Below are 12,990 nucleotides of genomic sequence, written 5' to 3'. Positions count from 1 at the left end.
GTTTCTGGAAGTATTTTAATAGTTTTAAATGGAAAACGGAAGCATTTTCTCCTAAAGAGGCTAACATTAAGAAACGTCCCCACCAAGAAAGCTCCCCACCGAGCTCGGAAATGCCAGGTTTCGTCTCGGCTCTGTCACAGGCTATATGGAATTCAGTAGGCACTGTGGCACTCACCGGGGGACAGCGACAGATGAAACCATCGGGCATGTTGCTGGCCACAGCACAAGTGCCTCCATTCAGGCAAGGCATCTGGGGACACACGTCGACGAATGTTTCACAGTGACGACCTCAGAGTAGAAAACGAAAGGGGGTTTTAAAAGGTGGAAGCAGTAACTCAGGTTATTGAACAGGATACTACTGGGATGTGAGCTAGTCAAAGGATTAGAGAGGGAGCAAGAGGTGTGAGAATTGAGTTCTAAGCCTAAGGGGACATGAGAGGATGAGGAAGGCACACGCTAGATCCCAACATCCTTGGCCCATCACCCACTCAGAACAGTTCCCTCATCTGTCTTATCTACAGCAATAAGTGCAAATGGCACATGACTGAAGTGACTCACAAAACAAGATGTGTACAAAAAATGACTAACCCCTCAAAAAAAAAAAAAAAGAAAGAAAATGACACCTAAGCTCTTTTGAAGGCACTTTAGCTTTCGTAAGTCAAAAACACTTAGCAAAAATTCACTGCATTTTGTTAACACTGTCTACTTCATAAGACAGGCTGCTGCTGTTGCTAAGTCACTTCAGTCGTGTCCAACTCTGTGCAACCCCATAGATGGCAGCCTTCCAGGCTCCCCCGTCCCTGGGATTTTCCAGGTAAGAGTACTGGAGTGGGGTTACCGTAGCCTGGACAGGCTACACCAGGCCAATACATCTAAAACAGTGATTAACATATATATACTACTATAGATAAAACCGATAACTAATAAGAACCTACTGTATGGCACAGGGAACTTAACTCAGTAGTCTGCAATGACCTACATGGGGAAATAACCTAAAATAGAGTGGACTGATAAATACGTATAACTGACTCACTTTGCTGTACAGCAGAAAATAACAACATTGTAAATCAACTATATTGTAATAAAAATTAAAAGGAAAAACTTTTGGGACAGGGGCCGTGGCTAATTCATGTTAATGTATGGCAAACCCACCACAATACTGTAAAGTAATTAGCCCCCAATTAAAATAAATTAATTTTTAAAAATGTTGATTTGCAGTTTATATTGAATTTTCATCAGTAACATCTGTTTTAAAATGTTCCAGCCTTTCTGTAACCTTATTGGCATTGTTTTAAAACACAGCTTATGTTAGCATTACCTACACAGCTTGTGTTAGTAGAAACTAACACAACATTACAAAGCAATTATATTCCCATAAAAATTTAAAACAAACATACAAAAAAACCCCCACAGCTTAACACTCCCACCATAATTGTGATTGAGAGTCAAAGTATTTTTTAATTCACAGGTGTGGAAAATGTAGAAACACCACTTCTGGCTGCTGCTGCTGCTGCTAAGTCACTTCAGTCGTGTCCGACTCTGTGCGACCCCATAGATGGCAGCCCTCCTGGCTCCCCCGTCCCTGGGATTCTCCAGGCAAGAACACTGGAGTGGGTTGCCATTTCCTTCTCCAATGCATGAAAGTGAAAAGTGAAAGTGAAGTCGCTCAGTAGTGTCTGACCCTCAGCGACCCCACGGACTGCAGCCCACCAGGCTCCTCCGTCCGTGGGATTTTCCAGGCAAGAGTACTGGAGTGGGATACCATTGCCTTCTCCGCCACTTCTGGCTATGGGACCCCAATTCAAGGGGGTCTCCACTCCTTTCGCCTATTTCCTTCTTTCTTCCTAAGACTCATCAGCATTTCCAGATAAAGGAAGCCTCAGAGGTAATGAAAGGAACAGGAGTCAGTTGTCTTGTAGTTCTCAAGCATATCATGACCAGTGTGAGACGACAGATTTGTTCACAGTCTTTCTGTCCAGGGTTGCCTCAAACATATGACATTCGTATTGGATTGTTTCTCTTTTGATGCTGTACCTAGGTGTTTTCCATATTTCAAAATCCACCTCCCCCCCTTTTTTAAAATAAAATTCCAAAGTTCTTAAAGGTAATATATCTTTAAAACTGGAAGGGGGGGATGTCTGGATATAATAAGCCCAGAATGTAGCAGAGTTCAACTTTCCAGATTACTAGTAAGTAGACTAATGCAGACTCTCATCTGACTTCCAAAGAATACTTCTACAGCAAAAGATTTGAGCTGACCCCAGAGTGCAAGACAGATTTCCGGGTAACTGATGGCACTGCCATATTTAGATATAAACAGCTATTTTAGTCCCCCAAAGTCACCAAGTTGCCCTTCTCCAGAAATAATTAGTAACTGTCTCTGATAAAACCCCTATTCAGAGGCAGGACTCACTCATCTTTGTAATCTGTGATGAACACAGCCAAGTCTTAGCGTGCAGGCCCTGCTTGTGACCTCTGAAGTTTTCCTGTTTATACCCTCATCAGTTGGTTTTTGGTTAAACAGCCCAATTTGGATCTATTCCCTTTAATCGTCCAAGAAGACCCTAAACTTCTTTGGATCCCAGAAGGTAGAAAGTCCACTATGGCGGCAACAACCATGCCACAGGAGGCAGGGTGACAAAACCAGAGTTAGATGTAAGGTTCCTGAACATGAGATGAAATGAATTCCAGAGATGGATGGTGGTGATGGCAGCATAACAATGTGAATATCCTCAATACCACTGAACTGCATACTTAAAAATGGTAAAGATGGTAAACTTTATTTATATGTATTTTACCTCAATTTAAAAATGTTACTTTGCTCAACTTCTCCCAACATTCTATTTCTTTTTTTCATATTTCTGCTACAATAAGATGTAATTAATATACAACAAAAGAGATAGGATCTCTCAGGAAACACAAACATCTGTGGAGTGCAGGCCTAGGAAAAAGTTGGGCCCTTGAATTAAGCTAGTCTAGATTTTCACCCTTGCACCTCTGAGGGCAGCCTAGACTACATACAGCTCGCCAACGACTACCTGTGGCCTTCCCTGGTGGCTCAGATGGTAGAGAATCTGCCTGCAATGCAAGAGACCCAGGTTTGATCTCTGGGTCAGGAAGATCCCCTGGAGAAGGAAATGGCAACCCACGCCAATATTCTTGCTTGGAGAATCCCATAGACAGAGGAGCCAGGGGGGCTACAGTCTATGGGCCAGAAAAGCTTCCCTTGGGTCTAGATGTGTCATGCAGGGCCCAGTTTCCTCACTGAAACCCCCACCCCACCGTGAGGCAGAGTGGCTGGGGAAGCTGGAAAGGTGCTCAGCTCACCAGTGAAGGTGCTGCGGCAGACGCACAGGTAGTCGTTGGTGAGCTGAATGCAGTCCAGGCTGCCCTCAGAGCTGCAGGGGCTGGACAGGCACTCGTTGATGTCCCCCTCACAGCGTTCTCCAGCAAAGCCTGGCAAGCAGCGACAACTGTAGCCCCCAATCCTGTCTACACACTGGCCACCATTAAGGCAGTGGGGACCTCTGGCACAGTCGTCAATGTTCTCTTCACAAAGCAGGCCTGGAGGAGAGAGAGGAGGGAGAGAAAATTATGACAGTTCTTGGAACGCTGCTTTCCAGGAACGGAAAACCAGCCCTGGTGGCATTTCCACAATTAGTCAGGCTGGAACCATTTTGGTCAGGCAGAGCATAACACACGCTTGACCCAGGAGTGTGCCTATCCTCTTGGACACCAGTAAGCAAAGGATGTACTCAGGGCTTCTCATGTACTCCCCACACAACCCAGTGATGAAGCAATCCCTTAGGGCATAGCTAGTATTATTTTTCCACTTGAAAGGTGAGGAAATTGGAACTCAAGAGAGATTTGGTAACTTTTCATTAATTTATTCATTTTGATTTAAAATATAAAAACAGTTAAAAAGAATATAACTATAAATAAATAGACTACAAGTAATCATTGGTAAGAATTGGAAGTAAATTTTGAATCCCACAAATGACTTTTTCTGTAAAATAGTGTAAGTGCACAAATATCTTTTATCAAAAAAATAGAAGGGAAATATCCTGTTGAGAGCTCAAAGGTTATTCCATTTAAAACAGAACTTATTTAATGTGCTATAGATGTAAAAGGCCCATCAAGTATGAACATCCGTACATATTTTTGAGGAAGAAACAAAAGAAATCAATGACTATTCTAGAAGTGATTTCATGATCAATTCAAAAAAATTACAGAAGAAAGAAAAACAATACTGTATTCTTACCACTTGTAATAGCAAGACTATTGGAAAGAAAAGAAAAATGTTTTTTTTTAAAAAAGGCCTCAGTTTCAACAGCAATCAGTTCAGTTCAGTCACTCAGTTGTGGCCGACTCTTTGCAACCCCATGAACTGCAGCATGCTAGGCAAAAGATAAAATATCTAACAATAATCTTAACAAGAAATCCACTACACCTACATGAAGACTTTAAAGTAGACCTAAAAGACACAAAAGGAAACTTGAATAAGCAGAAAGACACAATGGGATGGTCAGGAAGACTCCTCATGCTAAAGATGTCAGTCTTCTTTATACAAATTCATAAATTTAATGTGACCTCAATAAAAATAGTAACAGGATTTTTAATGGATAATATTACCTCTAGAAGTAATTAAAATTAACCTCTACTTCTCTTTCAAGTACTGAGCAGAAAACAACTCTCCTTTAGTGGAACGAATCTTCAAATATTTAAAGGCTGTTTCTCCTTAGTTTTGACTTCCCTGTTAATCTCACTGCTCAATAACTAGCCTACTACTGGGGAACTTTTCCACTCTAATTTAGCCAACTCTGAACTCAAGAAGGAAAGCCAAAATCCACTGACCCAAAGGTTTAAGACAGTATAAATATTTCTCTAACATTCTATTCTCTTTGATGAGAATCAATTTTCCACCATTGTGGATGGCTTTTCCTTTTCACATGCTGCTCAGAGCAGGCACCATTATAACTATATCTCTTCTAAAAAATAATACTCCAAGCTCTTTCCAGGAGATTGTTTGCAGGCAAGGGAATGCCCCTGGTGGAATGATGGTTCCACCATCCACCATCTAGGGTTGCATCTCATTAGGTCTTATTGTAATTCTTACTTCATTCTTGGACCATCAACCTTCTCCCCTTGGGCTTAGGAAAACAGGCAAATGTTTTCATTTCATTCATTTTCCCACTTTATGGAGGTAAGACTTGAAGTTTAGAAAAATACACGAGCTGGTAAATACAAATAATTTATTCAAGAGGCTACTGGTTGTTTTCCCTCAAAGTACCAAGAGATCTTGCTAACCAGATTAACTTTGCTGCAACATTATGTCATTTGCACATTCTGTGTTTCATGGGTTTTAACAACAACCAGACAGAATTGAGAACAGGCGTCAGAACACCAGAGCTTGGCAAGAGAGCAATGAAATGGCTTGAATCTCTAAGATTCAGAATAATGCTGAATCTTGTTTTAAAAATTCCTTCACGAGACTAAAAATGCATTTATAACTTAGAGAATGCCCTGGATGGAAGATAGGTAAGGCTGAGTTCATACCCCGTGTGCCTGGTGGGCAGGAGCACTTGAAGTGGTTCACAAGGTCGATGCAGGTGCCTCCATTCTGGCATGGCTGGTTCTGGCACTCATCCACTTCATACTCGCAGTTGACACCCTGATATCCAGGGACACACTGCCAAGAGCAAAGCAAAAAGAACAAGAAATGTTGGACTATTGTTGGATGCATATCATGGGAGCAAATGAAATCGGGTAAGTTACTATGACCCTCTTCTGCCAAACCCCACCCAGCTCTTGTACGCCTCTCTGGTATCATCACTCTCCTTATTCACCAACTCGTGCAGAGTCAACTCACAGCTCACTGGCATTTATCACTTCTGGCCAAAAAAGCCACTTGAAAAGGAAGGCAAGGACTGAATATTCTGAGGGATATCTCAAATGATGCCTGTGCAAAAGCCTTCTGTCCCTTCTGTGTGCAGGTTTTCCCATCTTTAAAACATTCATTCCTTTGTATGTGATGAGGACCCGGTGGCTCACAGAAATGGTACATGTGGATGGTAGTAAAGATAATGTGTGTATTTACTGATCCCCATGCTCAGGAAACTACATGTTTATGTGTGAGAAACTGGCTGATGTAGGGGTGGGCGCACCCAGAGGTGGGCAAGCTAGCTATGCTAGATGTAGGCGTTCTAGGGCCTTCAGGGCTGATCAAGGAAGAAAATACTGACCATGAAGTGGCTCTATCTGGGCAATGCTTTGAGTCCCTCACAGCAAAATTACTGTAATTGATTGCTGTATGCTTCCCAGTATAGCTATCGAATTTTATATGTATGAAGTGCCACCTTCTGGTTTAAAAACTATGCAACATCTCCTTTCTTTTTTTTAATGACATTTTTGGTGAACCTATAAAGCAACAGCAGCAGTTACAAAATGTTGTCTAAGTACTTTTGAGAGCTCAAAACAAAGATCTGTGATTAGGCTGAATAAAAAGATGTTCAATTCATAGTGCAAACTGCATATGAATAACTTTAACATCTTTCATTGGACTTTTCATGCAAACCTTAACAGAGATGTGACTCATAGAGAGAGAAAAAAGGATAAGAAGAGGAGGGCAGATGAACTCAGAGGGAAGAGGGTAACAGAGAGGGGGCTGACATGTTTGGTGATATGACTCAGCAGCCAGGCCAGAGTCTCCGGGTCACAGAGCTCTGACGGACAGCAGGGGCTTGGTATCTTCACATCCTGGGGCTCATCTTACCTGTGGCTAGCAGAGCCAGGTGCAGTTTTGCAGAACATATAAAGCGGCAGGCCCTAAGTGAATAAATTCTACTTCTTAGGGCCATGTTTAGAAAAAATGGTACCAGTGGCTTTCAAACTAAAAATAAGAAACAGGGACCAATACCCTGAAGCCATCTTTGGCTCATTTTGAGAAGCAGAGAAGCAGAGTTTTTCTCGGTGTTGCTTGGTGGCCTAAACTGGTATCAAATTCATGTCTCTGGTATTTTGTCAACATCTTGATCTATCAGCCCAGACATTAAGACAATGATGTTGTTGCTATTGTTGTTCAGTTGCTAAGTTGTGTCTGACTCCTTGTGACCCCATGGACTGCAGCATGATAAGTCCCTTAAAAGATACATATGCCCTCAAATATACACATGTAACAGTATGATGCTACACAGAACAGGTTGGGTAACATTTTTTTTGAGAGAGTTATTAGTCGATTGACCAATGACGGTTTACAAACATGACGGGTCAAAGGCCCACTCCTCAAAGTGGCTTCTCCTATCTCAACTGCTTATTCAGAGAAGTACCAGGGGTCACTGGGCTGGGTAGGCTGGGAAATGCACCCTGGCAGAGTATTGTAGCTCTGGATTCTGGAAGCAATCCTGTGGAAGCAAGACGGTTCCAGACTTCTGTGAAAACAGCTTACCAGAGCTCTTCTAACTTAATGCACAGGGGACCGAAAGCAACAGTGATTAGAAAGCAACGCAATCATGATTTGCAAAAAGAAAAGAAATCTATAAATTGTGAGAATCAGACATATGCAGCTAAACTCAGGATGCCCGTGTTTGTAAGCGGCGTGCCATCTTCTGGAAGGCCTCTGACTTTGCCTGCTCCTCTTACTCACCTCGCATCTGTATCCACCAATGAAGTCCCGGCAGGTGGCGCCGTGCTGGCAGGGATTGGACGAGCACTCATCAAGCTGGTCCTCACAGTAGCTCCCGGTGTAGCCCAGAGGGCACTGGCAGTGATGCGAGTTGCCCGCACTGATACAGACGCCTGAGTGCTGGCACAAGCGGTCAACAGGCACCCCTGCGAAACCCAGTGGAGGAAGGAACATCACGGAACAGCACACAACACGTCACGGTCAGCTGAACTAATCTAAGCTGGTTGACACATCATATTTTATTCTTGTCTAGTTCACAACCCTCAGGATCTGTTTTGTGTTAAAAATAAATAAGTGCTGCATATATGTGGAATTTATAAAGATGGGACTGATGAACCTATTTGCAGGGAAGCAGTGGAGATGCAGACATAGAGAACAGGCTTATGGACCCAGAGCCAGGGAGTAATGGGGAAGGAGAGGGTGGGACAAATGGAGAGAGAAGCATGGAAACATAAACACTACTATGTGTAAACCAGGTAGCCAGTGGGAATTTGCTGTATGACTCGGGAACTCAAAACGGGGCTTTGTGACAACCTAGAATGGTGGGATGAGGGAGGTGGCAGGTGGCAGAGAGGTTCAAGAGGCAGGGGGCATATGTATACTTATGGCTGATTCATGTTGTGTATGGCAGAAACCAATACAATACTGTAAAGCAATTATCCTTCAATTAAAAATAAATATGTTAAAAAAAATAAACAAGTGCTGAAAGTGGAACATGCCTTCCTTCCACGTCAAGTACATTCCTTTTTGGAATCTCTAGACTTGCTCCCCTGCCCTTCACCTTCCATTTCAGACCCTTTTTCCAGACCCTTGCCCATTCATTCCTGTCTGCCCTTCCCTCTCCTCCCACAATAACAACTCTTGCCCTACAGTGCTGCTCGTTAGTCAGTACTTCATGGACTGACCCTTGAGTCTCGGGGGGCAGAGCTCACCTCTGTGGGAGGCCGCCACCTCACAGGAGACACTGGGAACATCACAGTAGGCACCAGCCCATCCAGATGGACACAGGCACCGCGACTCTGCTTTATCCTGAATGCAGGTACCTTTGTTTTTACATGGAGACCGACTGCAGAGGTTCACCAGGGTCTGAAACAGAGGCAGGCACATATATCAACATTCAGACACCAGGAATGAAAAAAAGCTACACTGCATTTTAAAAACTCAAAGGAAAGCACACTAATTAATAAAAAAAGAGCCCTCACCCAAGCCTTAAACTTAGATTCACTGTCCCCAGATAAGCTAATCATTTTATACAGTCTAATTCTTTTAGCTCTGCTATTCAAAAATTCTTACCAGATAAGTTTAAGAATTTGAGGAACTTAATTGGTTAAGTTATTCCCTATATCACGCTTATGTCTAGAAACACGGCCACCCTGTAGGGCTAGAAAAGAGTTAAAGCTGTCAGATAGGTCTACAGCTTCCATGTGCTACTCCTGAGTGAGAAATCACATGGGCTTCATCAAATCTGTCTGTGGTGAGTAAGCGTTCAGGATTTAAAGGCTTAACGCTTGTTAATAAACCTAAAAACTGTCCCAAAGCTTACTTTTTTACTGTTATTAAAAAATAAAAAATAAAAACTTTTTTATTGAAGTACAGTTGATTTACAATGCCATGCTAATCTCTATTGCACAGCAAAGTTCCTCAGTTATACACATACAGACATTCTTTCTTAAATAATCTCTTCTATTATGGCTTATCACAGGATACTGCCTACAGCTGCCTGTGCTGTACAGCAGGACCCTGTTGTTCACCCACCCCTATAAGTTGACAGCACTATTCACAACAGCCGAGACACAGAAACAACCTAAATGACCCTTGACAGATGAATAAAGAAAATGCGGCACACACATAAAATGGACTCCTACTAGAGTGAAATCAGGCCATTACAGCAACATGGGTTGAACCAGAAATTATCATACTAAGTCAAGTCAGAAAGGGGAAAACCATGCTGTCACGTGTGGAATCCAAAACACGGCACAAATGAACCCATCCACAAAACAAAGAATGTATTTTGATGGAAGAAACTCAGGCTTCTGAAAAGCAAGAGGCAAAGGGTGCAAGTGGACGAGCACCTTTTCCAAAACTCCCGTGTCGTGGCCTGACTCCTGGGGAGAGGAAGGCCGTACTCACAACACTGACCGTTTGTGAAAGAGGGGAAGGGCAGAGGGCCACCACACCGTGTGAAGGGCAGAAGCCCGGCGAAGAATAGTCTCCTGATCCAGGGGATCAGCAGCAAGCTGTTTAATACGCAGAGGTGCTTATCTGCATGTCCAGTACAGCCAAAGCGCCACTGAAGTGTACTCGGAAAGGCTGGTTACATTTGGGCATTTGTTTCTGAATTATTTGGACTGCTGGTATGATATTCTATCATTCCATCATTGTTTGAGAGGTAAAACTGCATAAAATTAAACACAATGCTGCTTGGGGTGCAACCTTAGAAAAGTTACTTTGACCCTCTGGGGCTCAATTTATTCTTTCATGAAAGGCTAGACTAGTAGGCTCTGAGGGGTCGTTCCATCCTAAGAGTCTATGAAAATGAATATTAAATATTTGAATTTGAAAGACATGTGAATAGTTTGGTTTTGAGACTGTTACAACACTGTAGGGCATAATTATCATTATCCCCTCAGATGTTGTATCTGAATTTTATAAACTTTATTTTGATTGTTCTTTGTCTCCCTTTTTGTATTTCCTAAATGATATCAATGTGCTTATTTCCCATATGCATTTTCTGCAGCTCTAGGCTAGCCTGCTGTAACAATTTTATGTGTGTTAACCCATATAATCTTGCCAGTATCACCATTTTGAAATCTACCAGGTTAAGAAGTTCGTAGTTCTTAGAAGTTATCTAAGAACTTAGATTAACTTAGTTATCTTAGAAGTATAATTAGGAAGCTGTCCAGATTTATTCTGAGTACATTCCTAAGACCCCGAATTTTCTCTTTTAGACGGGGATTATTTTGCCTAGGAAAGAAACAGGTGTAACACTCAACAATTCTGTGGGAGCTGAATGAATGGGATGAAATCTAATTACCTGACAGTTTTTTCCAGTGTAGCCCAATGGGCAGATGCAGCGGTAGGTACCCAGGCCATCAACACATACTCCTTCATTCAGGCATGGATGAGAGTTGCATTCATTGATCTCATGGAGGCAGAAGGAACCAGTGAAGCCCACAGGGCACAAGCAAGAGAAGGAGTTAATCCCATCGATACACGTGCCACCATTGAAACAGGAGCTGAGAAGCACACAGGAAGAACAACATCAGCTAGATAATCTGGATCCTCTGACCTGCTATTTTAAAAGTGAGGTTCCTCACATCTAAGATATTACAGAAGGAAATACTCCTGAGCACCCCAAACTCCTATATCCAGTAAACTTTACCTTTTTCCAAATTAGAATGGGCACCAATCAGCATGAGTCTCAGCTTCCTGTCCACAACCAAAAAGATCCGAGGAGTATTTAAAAGTCTGAGCTTATTAGAGACTCCAAGAGAAAGTGAAGGCGTCCAGGTTTTACCTAGCCCTTCTGTAGCTCTCCATGTATCACATTTCATTTTATCTCTAAGTCAATTTAATTTATAAGGAACATATCAAATAAATAGCTCTTGATTCTATATTTCTTTATGGAAGAGAAACAGAACAGATTTGTTGATAATAAAAAAAGAATCAAACCTCCCAGAGATTACTTAAAGAGGGATGACAAATCTGTAAATAAGTTAGGATTTTTTTGTCAACTGAAATTTACAAGAGACCAAAAGGAGATGATATAGAAATTATAGCTCTTTCTGTTTCCTATGTAAGAAATAAATGATGATTCATCTCACTATAAAAAAGCAGAGACATTACTTTGGCAACAAAGGTCCGTCTAGTCAAGGCTATGGTTTTTCCAGTGGTCATGTATGGATGTGAGAGTTGGACTGTGAAGAAAGCTGAGCACCGAAGAATTGATGCTTTTGAACTGTGGTGTTGGAGAAGACTCTTGAGAGTCCCTTGGACAGCAAAGAGATCAAACCAATCAATCCTAAAGGAGATCAGTCCTGGGTGTTCATTGGTAGGACTGATGTTGAAGCTGAAACTCCAATACTTTGGCCACCTGATGTGAAGAGCTGACTCATTTGAAAAGACCCTGATGCTGGGAAAGATTGAGGGCAGGAGGAGAAGGGGATGACAGAGGATGAGATGTTTGGATGGCATCACTGACTCAATGGACATGGGTTTAGGTGGACTCTGGGAGTTGGTGATGGACAGGGAGGCCTGACGTGCTGCGGTTCATGGGGTTGCAAAGAGTCAGACACGACTGAGCGACTGAACTGAACATCTCACTAAGTTTTTCACCCTCTGCCTTAAACTTGTAACTAGATGTCCACAAGGAATTAGAAACTAGAAAATAGGAGATGATTGTGTGGTGGGATCCAAGGCGATGCCTTATGTGGCCCCTCAATCCCAGTATAGTACTCGGTAGGTTCCTCCCCTCTCTCCCTTTTCCCGTAAGACACTGTTGCCTGAGGACACGGGCTGCTCACCTCTCAGTGCACTCGTCAATGTTGTTCTCACAGTGGACTCCATCAAATCCCGCCTGGCACTTGCAGGTGTAACTGTTGACATAGTCAGAGCAGGTCCCTCCGTTCTTACAGGGCTCACTCAGACACTCATTCATGTCTGTCTGACATTTATCCCCAGTGAAGCCCGGAAGGCATAGGCAGGAGAAAGTATTCACTCCATCTACACAGGAACCTCCATTCTGGCAAGGATCTAAGCCATTGCACACAAGAATTAGAACTCTGAACAGCAGCATCCATTTAACCTTAGAGTCAAACAGGTGAGTACCCTGAACTGAGCCACACTAACAACAGTAACAATTCTGACTTTTCTTCACATGTATTTTGCCCTGACTCCTCCATTTACAAAAATGAATGTAGTAACACCTGCCTGAGATTCTTAGTAAGAGTCTGTTTAATAGCTGGAAAGAACTTTACATGCATCACTGTTTTGCAAAATTAATACTCATAAAACCAGGGATGGGATAGATATCAATTAGTCCCCGTGTGCTGGTCAACCTTCTCTTCTCCCTCCCTCTCTTCCTTTCTTCCCTTTCTCCTTTCCTTTCTTGTTTTTGTTTGTTGTTTTTTAGATTTACATACAACTAGGAAATGAGCATTTAAAAATTTTAAACATCACGTCGTTTGATCTTAGAGAACACTTTACAGCCATAGCAGTTACTCAAGAAATTTTGAGCTATTATCAGAGCACAGTCCTCTGCAACACAGATGGCACTCGAATCAGAGCAAGAAAAGTAAGATGTGGCTCCT

At 42.4% G+C, this 12,990-nt stretch overlaps 1 protein-coding gene across 1 annotated transcript in view; it reads right to left on the bottom strand.

Annotated features, from left to right (window-relative positions):
• Positions 1–12,990, bottom strand: part of NOTCH2 (notch receptor 2) — a 178,105-nt gene that overhangs the window by 14,467 nt on the left and 150,648 nt on the right. Inside the window, exons 18-24 of the mRNA XM_040230917.1 lie at positions 12,205–12,433; positions 10,716–10,917; positions 8,614–8,767; positions 7,643–7,827; positions 5,557–5,689; positions 3,328–3,564; positions 176–288 (exon numbers count right to left, since the gene is read on the bottom strand). Coding sequence (XP_040086851.1) covers positions 176–288; positions 3,328–3,564; positions 5,557–5,689; positions 7,643–7,827; positions 8,614–8,767; positions 10,716–10,917; positions 12,205–12,433 — 1,253 coding nt within the window. The remainder of the gene's footprint in view (positions 1–175; positions 289–3,327; positions 3,565–5,556; positions 5,690–7,642; positions 7,828–8,613; positions 8,768–10,715; positions 10,918–12,204; positions 12,434–12,990) is intronic.

The sequence above is a fragment of the Oryx dammah genome, unplaced genomic scaffold, assembly GCF_014754425.2.
Source record: "Oryx dammah isolate SB20612 unplaced genomic scaffold, SCBI_Odam_1.1 HiC_scaffold_28, whole genome shotgun sequence".
NCBI lineage: Eukaryota > Metazoa > Chordata > Mammalia > Artiodactyla > Bovidae > Oryx > Oryx dammah.
This window is presented reverse-complemented; position numbering and strand designations above follow the sequence as displayed.